General features: G+C 38.5%; 2 protein-coding genes across 2 annotated transcripts in view; one reads left to right on the forward strand and one right to left on the reverse strand.

The window, feature by feature from the left end:
* LOC132815098 (probable aminopeptidase NPEPL1) overlaps positions 1-8,959 on the forward strand; it is a 42,440-nt gene extending 33,481 nt beyond the window's left edge. Inside the window, exons 11-12 of the mRNA XM_060823854.1 lie at positions 1,807-1,917; positions 7,613-8,959. Coding sequence (XP_060679837.1) covers positions 1,807-1,917; positions 7,613-7,774 — 273 coding nt within the window. The 3' untranslated portion in view covers positions 7,775-8,959. The remainder of the gene's footprint in view (positions 1-1,806; positions 1,918-7,612) is intronic.
* Positions 8,960-10,258: 1,299 nt separating this feature from the next.
* LOC132815248 (piezo-type mechanosensitive ion channel component 2-like) overlaps positions 10,259-18,255 on the reverse strand; it is a 467,530-nt gene continuing 459,533 nt past the window's right edge. The window contains exon 51 of the mRNA XM_060824063.1: positions 10,259-13,410. Within this exon, the coding sequence (XP_060680046.1) occupies positions 13,158-13,410 (253 nt within the window). The 3' untranslated portion in view covers positions 10,259-13,157. The remainder of the gene's footprint in view (positions 13,411-18,255) is intronic.

Raw genomic sequence — 18,255 nt, forward strand, 5'->3', positions numbered from 1 at the left:
AAAGCAGAATCATTAGGGGCATTTAAGCGACTGCTGGACATGCACATGGATAGCAGTGAGTTGCGGGGTGCGTAGATTAAGTTATTTTATTTTACATTAGGATTAATCCTCGGCGCAATATTGTGGGCCAAAGGGTCTGTTCTGTGCTGTACTTTGCTATATTCTATGTTTTCTGAAATGTTCTGCAAGTTGGCGTCCTGTCTCCCCAATGTAGAGAAGATTGCATCGGGAGCAATGGACACAGTAGCTGACATGTGTGGAAGTCTAGGTAAATCTCTACATGGTGGTGAGGAGGGAGGTGGGTGCGTAGATTTTGTACTTCTTGCGATGGCAGTGGCAGGTGCCAGGAGTGTGATGTGGGCTAGTAGTGGGTGTGGACCTAACAGGGAATCCGAGGAGGGAATGGTTTCTGCGGAACGCAGGTAGGCGTGGGGAGGGAATATGTCCCTGGTGATGGTGTCTGTTTGTAGTTGGTGGAAATGGCGGAGGATGATTCGATCTATCTGGAGATTGGTGTTGTGGAAGGTGAGGATCGTGGGGGGTGTTCCGTCCTTGTTTCGCTTGGAGGGGTGGGGTTCAAGGGCGGAGATGTGGGAAGTGGAGGAAATGCGATAGAGGGCATTGTCGACCATGTGGGAGGGGAAATTGCGGTCTTTGAAAAAGGAGACCATCTGGGGTGTTCTATGATGGAACTGGTCTTTCTGGGAGCAGATGTGGCAGACGCGGAGGAATTAGGAATAAGGGATAGCATTTTTACAGGAGGCATGGTGGGAGGAGTTGTAGGCCAGGTAGTTTTGGGAGTTGGTGAGTTTGCAGTAATTGTCCGTGTTGAATCAGTTGCCAGAAGTTGAGGTGAAGAAGTCCATGAAGGGGAGGAAGGTGTCTGAGATGGTCCAGGTGAAATTGAGGTTCACCATGGCTACCCCTTTGGTATGGGGGAATGAGGGAGGATTCAAAGGAGAATCCAGACCAAAGAGGTAGCCTTGGGCACCAACATGGGCCGCGGCTATGCCTGCCTCTTTGGGTATGTGGAACAGTCTGTCTTCTGCAGCTATATCGGCACCACTCCTCCACTACATCGGTGACTGTTTCGGCACCACCTCATGCTCCCATGAGGAGGTTGAACAGTTCAGCAACTTCACTAACACCTTCCACCCCGACCTCATGTTCCCCAATCTTGAGGGTCACAATGGAGGAGCCTAGATAGTGGATAGTAACTACCTATTTTAGCCAAGAGATGAATATCCTGGAGCTTGGAGTCAAGTTATGCTTGGAAAGGTTTGAGAGGAATTGAGAAGTTATTTGGCAGGGGGCTCTCTGCTTAAAAGTAAAGTAGAGACCGTCAGTGCATTTTAAGAAGCATTCAGGTATGTAGGTAAATTGCTGTTACCTATAATGTCCAAATGCTTGAAAGTGGGATTATGTTCAAGACGTTATCTCTAAATTACATGGCCGTGCAGCCTCTCTGATCAGCATGCTGACTCATTGGCTTCCGTTTTCGCTCCCATGCACAGACCTCAGGCATTAGTGCAGCAGAAAAACTAATTAAAGGGAACATTGTTTGGATAGCTCTCTCTCGGGTAGCACAGGCACATGCTGTGGCGTCCTGGGCTGTAAGTTTTGTAATTTTATAAGTCCATTGATTGTCAAGTTTCTATTTTGCTTTATATTTTTATTCACAGATTTTCTATTTGAAAATGTAGAGATTGCAAAAAAAAACGCTTGTTTACAAGTGAACTGTCTGTTTGCTAAGGGAAAACAGCTCAATAGGTTTCTCTCCAGTATAATCTAATTGTTTCATTACAGGATCGAGCCAATGCTATGAGTTCATGTGCGGGCTTGTTTATTGAAGCTCATATTGGTTTTGATTGGCCAGGCATCTGGGTGCATATTGACATGGCTTCACCAGTTCACACTGTAAGTAATTGTAGTTTATCTTTATGCAATAGTTGCATATTATGAGTTTTGGCTGCACTCAATCAACCTCTAGTACTATACTCAAACTGCATCAGATGGATTGATTTATTTTTATCTTCAAGTGCAAAATGTGTCTGACCAAAATGTTTTTGTTTTGTAATTTCATGTATTTATTAGATGTTTGTACGCATCTTATGTCTATGGTGGTGGTGTTCAATCACATTTCAGTAACTACCTCTATATTATGATTAAATAGTCAATTAAAACTCATTAAGGATGACAGGAGAAATCAAAACTCAGAGCTGCAGCACATCAGAATTCCTGGAGCTTTGATCCAGTATATGAGCCAGAGACTGAGCTGCAGCACATCTAGGTGAGAGAAAGTAACTTGGATGCTTTGTGTCTTTCAGATAGGATCTTCTGTTTTGGTCATACTCAAGATGAGTGTGACTAAGGTAGATAAGTAAGATAGATTTGGGTACCCAGACAACAGGAGCACGAAGCTGCAGTTTTTACAGCTGTTCATCTGTGAGAGCTGTTGGTTGGATGAACTAACTGACCATAGCAATGTGATACAGGAAGCCATCCAATTAAGGGGAACATAAAGGGATCTTCTAGTACAGTACAGAGAGTGTGATTGACACTGTTCTCTGCAACAAAATGTGAGTGAATAGGCCATGCTGCCTGCCCGGTGCCAGGTTTCAGGACTGGATAAGAGAATTCTGATTCATGGGACACTGGTACTAAGACTCAGAAAGTAGACGGGCAGCACGGTGGCACAGTGGTTAGCACTGCTGCCTCACAGCGCCAGGGACCTGGGTTCAATTCCCGCCTCAGGCGACTGACTGTGTGGAGTTTGCACATTCTCCCCGTGTCTGCGTGGGTTTCCTCCGGGTGCTCCGGTTTCCTCCCACAGTCCAAAGATGTGCGGGTCAGGTGAATTGGCCGTGCTAAATTGCCCGTAGTGTTAGGTAAGGGGTATATGTAGGGGTATGGGTGGGTTGTGCTTCGGCGGGTCGGTGTGGACTTGTTGGGCCGAAGGGCCTGTTTCCACACTGTAAGTCTAATCTAATCTAATCTAGACTGCACTGTTAGAGCAATCTACGCCTCAACTGTGCTGGGGCTGGTGTTCTAGGGGGCTGCATAACTCGGGAAGTAGAGAAGGTTTTTGATGAAATACTGGGGACAAGGGAAGATGGAGTGAATCAAAGTTTAGAGCTGAGGTAAAAGAGAAAGGGATATGGTAAACAGATTGTGACAGGAAGAGATACAATGTACATATCAGAGTAAATCAGATGAGGTTAGAGGTCACAAGAATAATAAAAGGATGAGATTAATGACTGTGTCTATCTGCTTGCACGTAGCATTCAGAACATTAAAATAAACTGTTAATAAAAAGGGATAAGTGCGATCTGACAGTTATAACAGAGGTATGACTGCAGAAAGACATGGATTAGGATCTAAATGTTTAAGGAAATAGGACATTTGGGAAGGAAGCGAAGCTTGGGAAAAATGAAGGAGTGGTTTTGGCAATTAATAATGGCATCAGCACAATATAAAGGGATGATTCACGTTTAGGAAACTAGGATGTAAAGTTCTAAAGAAGAATCATAGTCCAGACTCAAAATCTTAACACATTTTCTTTCTGTGCTGATGCTACCAGACCTGCTGATTTTGTGCAGTGTTGTCTGTTTGTTTCAGATTTCCGGCATCTGCAATAGTTTGCTTTTATTGTAGAAGCAGTTTGGGTTGAGATGAGAAATGGGAGAAGTAATTAATCACTTATGGAAGTGTCATTGAGCTCCCTAACAATAACCACATGTTAGGGTGAAGTGTAGAGGTAGAAAGGTACGAAGATTATCGTGGAGGATTTTAGTTTACATATGAAAAATTAGTGAGCAAAAATAGCCTTAGTGAGTTCATGGGATAGTTTCATAGAACAGCATTTTCTGGAGCTGACCAGAGGTCAGGCTATACTAGACCTGGTAGTGTGCAACAAAAATGACCTCAGTAAAGGCACTACTTGATAGCAGCAATATGATAAATTATACATTCAGTTTGAGAAAGAGAAGTGGGTCCAAGATTCATATTTTAAACTTAAATAAGGGACATCATGAGGCTATGAAAGTAAAGCTAGCTGAAGTAACTAATTAGGGTCAATAGATGTGCAGTGTTGAATATTTAAAGGGATATTTTAGAATATACAGGATATTCCAACAAGGGAGAAAATTTCCAAGGAGAAGTGCAAAAAGTAAAAGATAATTTGATACTTAAAGAAAAAGCCTTTAATTGTGCAAAGATGTGTGGCAGGCCAGAATATAAAACAATGACACAGAATGACTGAAAGATTAAGTGAAAAATCAGAGTATGAGAGAATGCTAGCTAGAAATATAAAAACACCTAGTATGAGTTTCCATAGATATTTAAAAAGGTGAAGCATTAACAAACTGAGTGTTAGTCTTGTTGAAAGTGAGTCTGGGGAATTAACATTGGCTGATCTATCGATTGGTCTTTACTGCAGAGAATACAAGTAATATCTCAAATAGTTGTAAGTCAGGAAATTGAAAGGACAAAGGAAATCAAGAAAGTTATAGTCACTAGCTAAGTAGTACTGAGCATACTGTTGTGTTTTGACAAATCTTTGGTCCTAATGGATTTCATTCTGGGTCTTAGAAGAAGTAATTAATGAGATAGATAAGTTGGTTTTCATTTTCAGAGATTCTCTAGATTTGGGGACCACATCGTTAGGGCAAAAGATGGGAAATGTAACTTGCTTATTCAAAAAAAACCAGGAAACTTCAGGCCTGTTAGCATAGCAGCTTTCATGATAGAAATTGTTGGAAAATACAAGTATATTAGGCAGCGTCAGCTTGATTTTTTAAAATGGAAATCAATTGAGTCCTATTTATTAGAGTTCTTTGAAGAAATAATACATGCTGTGTTTGAAGGGAATCTGGTGGATGTACTGTACTAAGATTTCTACAAGGCATTTGATAAGGTGCCCAAATCAAAATCATTATTGCAGAAAATAAAGGCAAATGGTGTGGAGGGTAACATATTTACTTGGAAAGAAGAGTGTCAAGATAACGTGGAAAATAAATGGAATATAATGGGGTTAATATGAGATTATCCATTTTAGTAGGACAAATAAAAAAAATGCCTATTACTTAAATGATGATAAGTTGTAGAGCTCTGAGATACAGTGTGTCTTGTGTGTCCCAGTAAATGAATCACAAAAGGCTAGCAAGTAATTAGAAAAGCTATTGTTATTCTTGTGAGGAAAGTGAATACAAAAGTAGGGATCTAATGCTTTTGTCACACAGGATATTGATGAGACTATATTTAGAATACTGTGTGCAGTAGTGCCCCTCCCCTGCAGCAAAAGACCTGGATTCAAGTCCCAACTGCTCCAGAGGTGTGTAATAAATCTGTGAACAAGTTGATTTGGGAAAATAAAGTAGGTTCATATCCTTGTTTAAGAAAGGAGGTAAATATTTTGAAGGCAATTGTGAGGAAGGTTACGAGGTTAGTACCTGGAATGGGGTGGATTGTCTTATGAGGAACAGGCTTGGCTGTATCCCGTAGAGTTTAGAAGATAGAGAGATTACTTGATTGCAACATGTAACATCTTGAGGGGTCTTGACACTGTATGCAGAAAGAATGTTTCTTCTTTTGGGAGAACTTAGAACCACTTTCAAAGAAAAATCAGGGGTCCATTTTAGACATATGAAACCTTTCTCTGAGGGTCTTTGGAAGTGCCTTCTCCAAAGGTGGTGGAAGAACAGCTTTTGAATATTTTTTAAGTCAGCGGTGGATAGATACTTAGTTTTTGGGAATAAGCAGGAATGTGGAGTAATCAGATCAGCCTCAATTTTATTGAGTAGTGGAGCAGTCTTGACAGCTAAGTGGACTGTTCCTGCCCCTAACTCTTGTGTTCTGTTTTCAAACTCTTTCTACATTTTTTTTTGTTTCCTGTTTGGTGAATTGTGATTAATGATCTGAGAAAGCACAAGGTGCCTTGAATTCCAAAGTGGGTCCAAGTGCATAGAATCATAGTCATAGTCATAGAGATATAGAGTTCGTATTCATATACTCCTAAGTATGTGATCCAGATGCCTTTTAAATGTTGTGATTGCACCACCTTTTACCACTTTCTCTGGGAGCTCATTCCATACCCACATTACCCTCTTGGAAAAAGTTGTTCCTTAGGTTCCTTTTATATCTTTCTCCTCTTATCTTAAACATATGCCTTCTAGTTTTGGACTCCTCCACTCTGGAAGAAATACCTTGGTTATTTATTATAATTTTATAAACCTCTATAAATTCACCGCTCAGCCTCAGATGTTCCAGGGAAAATAGCGCCAGGCTATTTAGCTTCTTCCTATACCTCAAACCCTTTAACCCTGCAACATCCGTGTAAATCTCATCTGCACCCTTTCAAGTTTCACAACGTCCTTCCTGTAGCAGGGAGACCAGGTTCACTAAGACAGATAGGCTTAGCGCACTGTAGTTGGAACTGGGGAGAACCTGAGGCAGTTGTGGTGTCAATTATTGGTTGGGGTATTTCAGAATGTTTTGAATGGCTTACGCAAGGAGTAAAGTGGAACATTTAAATTTAGAGTAAATAGTGACCAGTGTGTATGAAGTCACCGTGTACTACAAAAGCAAAGTGAAGTTTAAGTTTCAATTAAGTATTATATTGGCATTTCAAATCTACAAAACTATTTTAGTCTCAAATGCCTAGAACTTTGAATTGTGTTGAAGTTTCACAAGGTAATATTGCATGCTGCAAATGATTCTTTTTTATTGAACAAGTAGTTTAATTTATTGCTTTCATAAAGGATTTTAGTTGCTCGAGATTGTCTTATGAAGAGAGTTTGGGCGTGCTCAGCTTTTCACACTGGAGAGAAGGAAGAGAGGTGACTTGATAGAGGTGTGCAAGGTAATGAGAGGCATAGATAGAGTAGATAGCCAGAGACTTTTCCCCAGGGCATAAATGGCTGTCACAAGAAGTCATCATTTTAAGGTGATTGAAGGATGGTATAGGAGATGTCAGAGGTAGGTTCTTTACGCAGAGAGTGGTTGGTGTGTGGAATGCACTGCAAGGGATGGTAGTAGAGTCAGAGACATTAGGGACATTTAAGCAACTGCTGAACAAGCACATGAACGACAGAGAGGTGTGTAGGTAGGTTGATCTTAGATTAAGAAATGCTTGGCACAGCATCGTGGGCTGAAGGGCCTGTACTGTGCTGTACTGTTTTATGTTCTGTAATAGTGGATAATTATGAATTGTTCTCTTTGTTGGACAAAATCTTTTGGTGCACTTTGTACTTTTTGGCAGTTATTTTAAGAGGATCATCCATAAGAACATAAGGAACGGAATGGGCTGTGTACTCTTTGAACATGCTTTGCAATACAGTAAGGTCATTCCAGATCTTCCATCTCAATCTTACTCAATCTATCCCTATATTCCTCATTTGCTTTAATGTGCAAAAATCTCTCAATTTTAGTCATGAATATACTGACTAATTGAACATCCACAGTTCTCTAAATAATCCCAAATATTCACAAGCCTCTGGGTGAAGAAATATCTCCGTTTTTTTTCAGTTCCATTGCAGTTGGTTTTTATGTTTCTTTGGACATTGAAAGAAGAGTTTGCGAGCAGTAAAACTAATGTTTGCACTTTTTTCATCAGGGAGCGCGTGCTACAGGCTATGGAGTAGCACTACTGCTGGCATTGTTTGGTCGTGCAACAGATGATGCATTATTGAACTTTGTTTCACCAGTTGGTGTTAACTTTGCTGCAGAAAGTGATGCTACAATGGAAAATTGCTGCAAAAAGAGACGACTGGTATAAATTCTGCCTGAGGTTATGTTCATTGTTTATTGTACAGATTTGGATGTAGAAAACCACTGAACTGGTGTGAGCCATATCTGTTGAATTATGCTTTAGGGTAGATGCTGTGTGAATTTAAATACTAAAAGCTGTATTCATGATGGTGTACATTTGCTAGATGCCAACATTTTTAGACATAAATTAGGTCTCGTTTCAAATGTTAAATTTCAAATGGTGCAGAAGGAATCTGTTATTTTGGCTTTATTATCTTAACGTGATTTATTGATGTGCAAAAGTTGCAACTTCTCACATAACCTAAATCTAATTCTTCAAGCACTGCCTAGGATATCATTATCAGTTTGACTTGGCCTAATTTGCTACACATTTATTAAAAAGTCCTTGATCACATTGGTGTCTATCCATCTTGTGGTCAGGTTTTACAGAATTTGTAGTTTTGCCTGTAAATTGATTGTGAATCACTTAATCTTTGCTCGTCATCCTCTACTCCTATGTCATTTTAATCAAGATCTGCCCTAATGTCGGATGGCACCAGAGCTTGCGTTCAGCTCTAACTCATTATAATGAGAAAGGGTGATGGGGCAGTCCTGTTATGTTCTGAGGCAAAGCTAAAGGGTTAACACTGAATGTAACAAAGCAAAGCTTTTGTTTCACATTTATTCCGATATTTTGACAAGACTATAGTGCTAACCTTCTGCTTCCATAATACTTGGTGATGGTGCTGTCTTCAGAAGTCACTTCATACAAAATGCTAACAATGTTTTTTTAGTTGTCTACTGTCCAGTTTGGTAACCGCGTCTTCTAGGCTAACGTGGTTGTTTTGCCAACTGAATGCGTGTCCTTAAAACCAAAAGTACTCCATTGAACACAATGGGGGCAGAGTTGTGGTTGACAATGTGCCCCAATAAAGAATGTCTCAATGGATGCGTAGTATTAATCTAACTGTGTTTGTATCCTGGAGTCTTCATATGCAGAATTCTCATGTTAGCCTGTGATTCAGGTTTTGCAGTTCCTCCTTTGTCAGCACAGGGATAATCACTGTTGAGAAATCACTAAAACAGTGGAGTAAGGGGAGGTACCCAACTCAAGGTTCTGTGTGAATGAGGAGATTGACATATTTTCAAAAATATTAAGCCAGTTTGGTTAGAATATATTTTTCCCATGGTACAAATAAATCTGCACCTTGCATTTGCCTTCGTCTTCAAATTGCCCTCACGTTTAAGAATGCTATGTGTCTTATCAACCTTATTAAACTGACTTGATTGATGCCTTGAATATGCATCTTTTAGGAAACCATTTTGTGTGTACTGTAGCTAAAGATCATGAAGTTTTAAAATAACAAATATAAGCACTGTTAATCAATTGAAAATCCAGATGGGAGTTTTGCTAAATGTTGTAATGCCTTTAATCCTAACATGGTGGTTATTATATTTTGGACAAAGGTCAGGGCTTTTACTGCTATGAAACGTATGTATTTTGGAAACTGCTGTTAGCTAGATTTGCACAATGGTGTCCATAAAACTTCGATGAACTTTTGAGATCAATATATTGTTTTCAAGGTGACTCAAGCTCTATCTTTTTCCCTGTCACAAAAAGACAAGAAGAAAATGGAATTATCAGGGTTTTTTTGTGTTCATGATGGAAAAATTCAGACCTCAATTCACCTTGTAGGCAACATTTGTAATCTCCCAAAGATATAGGAGTGTTGCTAAATTTATATTTAGAGAATGAATTTGTCTAATTATTTCTAGAATAGCTAAAATGATCTTATCAAATTTTTGTAATGATAATCTTGCGTCTACCTCGCAAATACTTATTATTTTTATATATTTTTATGTATTTGAAATTATGTACATAAAGTAATTTCACATTTTACAAGACTTTTCTGTATCTTCAATGAAGCTACTATTTTGATCATTACTGGCACCAAGGACAGGACTTTTTCAATGACAAGGATATTGGGTAGGTAATGGCCTTGCAATGCACTGCATTTTCTGAATGCTTCCTTCCCCCCCCCCCACTACCCATCCCTTCCAAAAAGTCTGAATGGTCCTAGTTAAGTCATCCTAGATTGCTAATAAATCATCATTAACCTTTCCAACCAATATAAACCACGTTATATTTCACAGAAATTCATTGTCCCACTCCTAGTTTCAAACTGATATTTTGTTGTTTTAGAAATTACATTATTGTAATAAATCCTTTCCAAAAATAAATACTCGCTCCTTTAAGAGTGAGATGGTTTGTTAGGATTTAAATAGTTTAGGTTTTGTAGAGATCGTCTTCATTAATATGCTTTTGCTATAGAAAGCCCGGGTGCATTATGAAATTTTAACCAATTCTCTAAATCCCCAGGTAACTTTAAAATAAACATGCAAGAAAAACAAATGCAGATCAAGCAACTTAAAATGAAAGCACCTAATCATTACTCAAATTTACTGGTGAGAGAAAATCCATTTTTCAAGAAATTTTATTGAAAATGTTCATCACTTAGTGAGATGTTTTAGAAACAAATATAAAACAGGGACATATTTCCACTGGTAACTGTTGACAGCAGGGTCAGAATTATGGGTTTGGGAGACAGCGTCCTGCACAGAGGGAAACCAGAGTAATCCAACTAGAAGCGAAGCTTATTGCATAATTTCTAAACTAATTTCAGTATTCCAGAAGTTTATGAATGAATGGGAAATATAAATACACCTTAACACAATGTAGTACTGAAATCTATTGAGGAATAACATAACTCGTGTTATACAAAACTTCGTTTTACAAACTGCTATCGTTCATTTTCAGAAATATCCATTTAAAATCATCTGAAACAGTGCACGCTAGGGTCAGAACGAGCAGCTAAATTGTCGATACATAGGATCAAAAATGTTACTTTGTTTCAATAAACAAGGTTAAGGTAATTACACAAATTCAAAGGGAAAGCTATAGTTCCCCCTCCCCCATTCTACATAGGAATGCATTGCAATTCCTACTCTTAAAAGATGAAAAGTTCTTAACATTTGCATATGAAAATTCTTTCGCACATGAGTGCTTCTTTGAAACAGATAATTATAAAATGGTTTTCAAGGGTTACCTTAACTGTAATATTGCAGGTTATAGAGTTTTGCAAGTTTACGTAGCTACATTTTCTTTTTCAGTTTTAACACTATAACACAGTTTTTGAAACTTGGAGTGTGTCCTTCCTGACCACCAGTTATTTTTCTCATGGTCTTTTCTTCATGCATATTATTACTCAGGTACTGAATCTTTTGCCCAGATCCTCTTGAGAACATGGAAGTAAACATTTATTTTAAAAATGATTAAGCCTGAACTCCAGTGCTATTTAAATATGATGTAAGGAATTGGAAAACACTATATAGTGAGTCCCAAAAGCTTTAACAATTGAACTGTCTTGTGATTGTGTAATAGCTGGTCAGCTACTGTATTAGATAATTCAATGGAGAAACTGCAAACTAAATATCAACCGCTGTGAACTGAGCTGGCTTCTCTAAGTAACAATATATATGAAACAGAATGATTGCCTTAAGAACTAACCATTTATCTTTTGCAAAGCACAAGTTGAAAAATAATTCTACATCTGTACACTGCAACATTATACTGGAAATACCCTTGCTGCAACAGTGAATTAATTTTTATAGAATTTCCAAATCTTTTGATTTTTAAAGATTTGTTGATTGTGCTTTGATTCTAATCCTATCAATAATACTATGACCTAGAAATATCTCATCATTTTGAATCTTTAATCATATTTGCATTTTGGAAAGTCAATAAAATCAATGTTAAAATACATCAGACTGATGTTTTGCCCTGTACTCCTGCAATAGGATTATGGATGCTTCAACGGTCGTAGCAATAGCAATTTGCATGTGGAAATATGTAATCAAAGATCAAAATTTATCATAAATCTGCAATACAGAAGTCCAGACTTTCTAGCAGGCAATTTTTGTTGTTAGAATATTATGCAATATTGAATGGTTCCACAACATCCTTTTATTTTGACTCCAGTTATTTCTCACATTCTATATACTGTGCTCAACAATATCTTCTTTAAAGATTAATTTAGAATATAAAGACAGAAACTATTAGCTGTGGAACTTGATCATGCTACCATCTTCATCACTGCTGTGCACATTTAGGTATGAAAATAACATTGAAGTGCACAAATATTTAGGTCGAGTTTGAGATCTAAACTGGATCTCAGTCGGGCCTTTTCTTTCTGTTCAGTGCTAATGAACAAACTTTATTTGTTTAATGCACGTTGTACAAAAACTAGAGTGACACAATATATGCTTGCTCCAACCTAGTGTGCAACACCATGGGAGTCATGATTATTTCCCTGACGGACTCTCATTAAGTTCTTGATAATGGTCAAGCTGTCATGGGCAGTAAAACACACAACATGGATTCTGACAAGAAGGAATAGCCTTGGACCTTCAGAAATTTGCACTTCCTGATAATCAGATTGGTACAAGCAGTAACAAGGCTATAAGTTGTCCATGTTCCCAAATGACACATCTCATGGGTAAAAGGGAGGGGTGTTTTAGAGGTAGCAAAATTTGGAATGAAAATCCAGTTATTATTAATTTTCTGCCCTTCACAAAAAGTAACTGATAAAGCTATGGGGCTAGCAATGAAGTTGAATTCTGAATATTTTGCTGACCTTAAGTTTCAAGTGTTCTCACTGGTATCATCTGGATCATCTTAGAGCAGCATTTGCTTGAGGAAGTTTTTATAAGGGAATGAAGTTACAGAAGGCACACAAAAGCCTTTGGTAAATGAACATTTTTCCTGAGAAAGATCACTGAGATGGTGATACTTTTCTTTTGACTGTACAAATAAAATAAGGCATTCAAAACAGATTGTCAAATTATCTTCCTTGCTCAAGCCAGTCAGTATTAGCTTATACCACTGGAGACCTGTGATATCCAAGAATTCCAATACATTGGTGATGTCCCCATTATTTTGGCAGCATTGTCACACCAGGTTCTATTCCTCTGTGTCTGGGTAATAATGACAGCAGATTACATGTTCCAAAATCATTGCATCGCATAGAGAAATGTAAAGGGACTGATAAAGATAATGCCTGCAAGGATGGTAAGCATTTCAGAAGCCCTGATTTTGGCTGTAGTAAAAATAGAAAGAAACTGGATTCAGTTCCGACAGGATTGTTTCCACAATATGGTGCTGAATGTTAGAACAAGCACCGATCTTTAGTATCAGCAAAGACTGTAGGCAGAGAAGACTTGAGGAACGTGCGACTGCCTGCGCTCCATAAGGAAAAGCTGCTGTCACTATTGTGAATAGCTTGGCTTTTCAATGACATTGTGCTTTTGTTTTATTTTCAGAAAAATACCTCTGTCCACATCAGCAGAAGCTTTCATTTTGTCTTTTCACGTGTCCATTTGATCATAGTTTCTGGTGATCTATACAAGAAAATGAGCTTGGCATACAGATCCTCTTCTAACTCCAGTTCTCCAGTCTCTCGAACCAGGAAGATATCTGTACATAATTTTAAAATTCGGTCTACATTTGGCAGTTCTTCGAACATGATGTCATGAGAGATCCCACTGAAAAACTCACGTACAAACTTCCCAATGACCAGTACAACTGATGCATACAAACCCATGATGCTGAAAAGTAACAAAAATAGTATCAAACATTTGGTAGACAAAAACAATTCAGAAAAAAACTGAGTTGAAAAGAATGTGAGCCTAGCAATTTGGCTATGTGACATTTAAGTTGAGGGTGCTAAACAGCCTCCTAAACATCTGTGACAGATAGGAAGTATTAGCTTATTATGAGCCATGAAATATGTCATCAACCAAATTGGTAAAAATCAAAAATTTAGCATGGAATGCCCATGTATTCAACAGTTGATAGTTCCTTTATATATTCAATAAATGCCTGATGCCTATTTAAGATTTTCATTGTAACACTGACCATCAGTTAGAATCTGGAAGACCAGGACTAAGGCCCCAACTAATTAAATACGATTTTTAAAGGTCCTAACCTAAAAGTGAAGTTGCAGCTACTCTCACCCAATTAGCATTTACTAATTTCCATGGAGACCAAATCTGATCTCTAACATCATCTGAGTTCCTTCAAAACAAAAATCTGCCACTCTTACTAACTTGCAACACTTATTAACTTGAGAATTGTTCTTTGTTCTAAGCTCTTAAAGTGAATAATGTAATAAATCCATCCTTTTTATTCCTTATTCGGTCTCTATCTTCCACCACCGTGTGGGGAAACTAACATTTCCCCTCTGACTCTTCCTACATTTTAACAATTATCATCTTGTAGCAACTTTGAAATGCCACTTGGGAGACTGACAAGTCACCACCTTTCACCAGAATAAAATTATGAAATAGTCACAGCACAGGAGGATAGTACCATGGTGTGTTTGCTCTGCAAAGTTTACTAGTTCAATTACCTGCCCTTTTCCCATTACTCTACAATACCTTTCTCTTCAGGTGTCATCAAATCCCTTATTGAAAACCCAACATGTAAGCCTTTACCACACCAGATAATGTATCCCAGGTCCTAAACATTTGTTGCACGGCATAGCTTTCTCACGTTGCATGCATTCTACCAATAATTTCAAATCGCTGTCCACTGGTACTTGCAATAGAAACAATTTCTTTCTATTTGGACCGTCATTATTTTATGCACTTCTTTTAAATCTTCTTTCATCTTTCTCTATTAAGAACCTCACTTGCCACAATCTATCTTGAAAGGGTTCAGAAAAGATTTACAAGGGTGTTGCCAGGGTTGGAGGATCTGAGCTACAGGGAGAGGTTAAACAGGCTGGGGCTGTTTTCCCTAGAGTGTCGGAGGCTGAGGGGTGACCTTATAGAGGTTTACAAAATTATGAGGGGCATGGATAGGATAAATAGACAAAGTCTTTTCCCTGGGGTTGGGGAGTCCAGAACTACAGGGCATAGGTTTAGGGTGAGAGGAGAAAGATATAAAAGAGACCTAAGATGCAACTTTTTCACACAGAGGGTGGTACGTGTATGGAATGAGCTGCCAGAGGATGTGTGAAGGCTGGTACAATTGCAATATTTAAGAGACATTTGGATGGGTATATGCATAGGAAGGGTTTGGAGGGATAGGGGCCGGGTGCTGGCAGGTGGGACTAGTTTGGGTTGAGATATCTGGTCGGCATGGACAGTTGGACTGAAGGGTCTGTTTCCATGCTGTACATCTCTCTGACTCTATAACTGAAGTTCTTCACAGGAATCATTCTCAGTGTTTTTTGTGCATTTTCCATAAAGCCATGGTCAGAATTAAACACTGTAATGCCAGTCAAAACCAAATAGAGTTTCATGAAGTTTTTCATAACTGTTCTACTACCCTGAAAAAAATGCATTTTCAACCCAGGTCTTTCTGTTCATGCACCCCTTTTAGAATTCTGCATTATTGTATTTTGCCACCCATTGTTCTTCCTCCCAAAATATCATGGTTCTTCACATTAAATTCCACCTCTTTTCATTCCTCCAACCTGTCTGTCAGCATTAGGTCTATCACTATATTAAGAATTCAAAATATAATTGCAAATTTGAATTTGTGGTCTTTTCAACCAAGCCTAATTAATTAGTATATCTGAAAAAAAAACAATGCTAGCGAGTTTTGAGAAGATTTGTAGCTCAGGATGTAGGTTTGCTCGCTGAACACAGTCCGCCGATTTCTCAGTAACAAACCCAAACAAGCAGACAAAACACGTCCAGAAACCCTAGCCACTCTTCACTACATCAAAGACTTCTCGGAAATGACCTGCCAGACTACTCAGACCCCTTGGCATCATGAAAGACCACAAACCCACCAATACACTAAAACAGCAGTGAATGAACTTGAAAGACCTTATCCAGACAATAAGCAAAACCAATGTCATTTACAAAATACCATGCAAGAACTGTAACAAACATTACATTGGACAAACAGGCAGAAAACTAGCCACCGGGATACATGAGCATCAACTAGTCACAAAATGACATGACCCTCTCGCACTAGTATCCTTACATACAGGTAAGGAAGGACACCTCGTCGACTGGGACAACACACCCATCCTGGGACAAGCCAAACAGAGACATGCACAAGAATTCCTAGAAGCATGGCATTCCAACTGGAACTCTATCAACAAACACATTGACTTGGACCCCATTTACCACCCGCCTGAGAAAAAGAACAGGAAATGACATCACCAACCCAAAGAAACCCAAACGTATAAACAGAAAGCAGGAAACATTAGCAGTGCTTTGTCCAGAAACTCACTGAAGATGTTACCTAGTATGGTGACAAAACATCTGAAAATGAATCTTCCAGCTCAGCGAGCAAACCTACATCCAAAAAGCAATGCTGTTAGGAGCATTTCTGGGAAACTCCACTAGGTAGTGTCCTCCAGTCCAGAAAAACAGCCCTTCACTATGCCACCTGTTTCCTGTTATTCAACTAAGTTCAAACATGTGGGGGATGTAGCCACTTTATGCGATGGGACTTTTACATGGCTGGCAATTTACAACGGAACACTTAATCAAAACTCATTTAGAAGTCCATCTAAGCCTCTGGATGTTGGTTAGCTCAGTTGGTTACTGGTTTGCAGTGCAGACTGACACAAACTACTATAGGTTCAATTCCCACACCAGCTGAGATAATCGTGAAAGTCCTAGCTTTTCCACCTCTTCCCTTCATGAAGGGTTTTTACCTGAAATGATGATTTTCCTGCTCTCGGATGCCGCCTGACCTGCTGTGCTTTTCCAGTACCACACTCTCGACTCTGATCTCCAGCATCTGCAGTCCTCACTTTCACCTACCTTCAGGTTAAAGTCCAGTCATCTCCCTCTATAATGAGAGCAGCCCAACGGTCTGCTAATACTATGGTGACTTTACTTGCTTTTTGTTTCATTCACTGCATTACTTTTGTATACTACATCTATCACATTAAAACAGTCAAGTTAGTAAAACAGAATTTACCTTGAATAAAACAATTCTGGATTTCCCTAAGTATTTCACACTTGTTCAAGTGAGTTAATATTATCCCTGATATTTGTGTCTAAAACCTTTCTCACCATTAATTTTAAATAGACTAGGCTGTAGTTAATCAGCTTATTATTGCATCCTTTACTAATTTCCTAGTTCATTAACATCGGCATCATCTTCTTCCTTGGTAAAAACATACAAAGTCCTTACTAAAGTATCTTAACCTTGCTCTCCAACACCTTATTTAAATGTCATTTTGACCCCTCTATTGCCCATCTGATCGTTTACTTTTAATAACTTTCTGCTTATAGATGACTATTAAATTTAGTTTTATGTGCCTTCAGTCTCTTTTCACGCAGTTTATTTGTCTTAATTCTTTTCCTTTTTCGTGCCAACTGAACTTTTCATATTTTGCTTGATTCTTGTATTATCAACCTGATATCTGTCATAGACCAATATTATAAAAACAATGAATGCTGAAGGTCTGAAACAAAAACAGGAATTGCTGGAGGAAGTCAGCAGGTCTGGCAACGTATCTGGAGAGACAGAAGAGTTGACGTTTCAAGTGCCAGATATGACTCTCACCAATCTTCCACTATGTTTAAAAAAGTACTTTTCACTACAGCCCAATAAAAATATTAATCATTTGGACACTTAAAATGTTCAATAGTTGAAAGTGCAAGCACTTGAGATCTATTGACTTTGTGTAAATAATATTGTTGAGCTGAAAGCATATCTTAGCTTGTGTAAATAATGTGAAATTAGTCAAAAATGCAACTTAAACAGTGTCTTAAAGGAGAAAAGGCAGAGAGACAGCTCCTCTTTCAATGATAGAAGAGAATTAGTGATAGGCAAAATTCTAAAATAAGAATGAAGACGGCTCGACAATTCACAGAAGCCATGCTGGCGTTTGAGAGGAATATAGGCGTTATGTTTCATAGGCAGTTATGAAACATCAAGAAATTTCCTCCAAAGTTGAAAGGACTGGGTTTTGGTGAATAAGTGAATTCCTGCTGTCTGGCTTTGAGGATCTTGCAGCAATATTGGAGGAAGTTTAATGGCCTTGTTTGGGTGGTCAAAGTTAGTCAATACACCTTAAAAAATCATCTTGCATCTAGTGAGCTACCTCAGGCTATTCAATGCACTACACCTCCATCACTCACCCATCAGCAGTTCCTAGCACTCAGAAGTATTGCACAACATTCAAATATTCTATTGCCACACTTTCCAAGTATCACATCTTCCATTTGTTGCCTCTACATTTCTCCAGCTACTCAGCTATGCCAGATTCAGCAATCAAACATGGTACAACATAATCATTGACATCCTGCTTAAGCGATTTAAGGAATAGTTACAGTCAATACAAGAGAACAAAATGAAATTATCAAGGAACAGATATGCCTTTATTTCCTGAGCTAATCATGAATGGGCTGTGACATGGCAATGCTGGATGGTATTGCTGCCAAGAATTCTGGATGACAGTATGGTCATGCCTT

The sequence above is a fragment of the Hemiscyllium ocellatum genome, chromosome 4 (assembly GCF_020745735.1).
Source record: "Hemiscyllium ocellatum isolate sHemOce1 chromosome 4, sHemOce1.pat.X.cur, whole genome shotgun sequence".
Taxonomy (NCBI): domain Eukaryota; kingdom Metazoa; phylum Chordata; class Chondrichthyes; order Orectolobiformes; family Hemiscylliidae; genus Hemiscyllium; species Hemiscyllium ocellatum.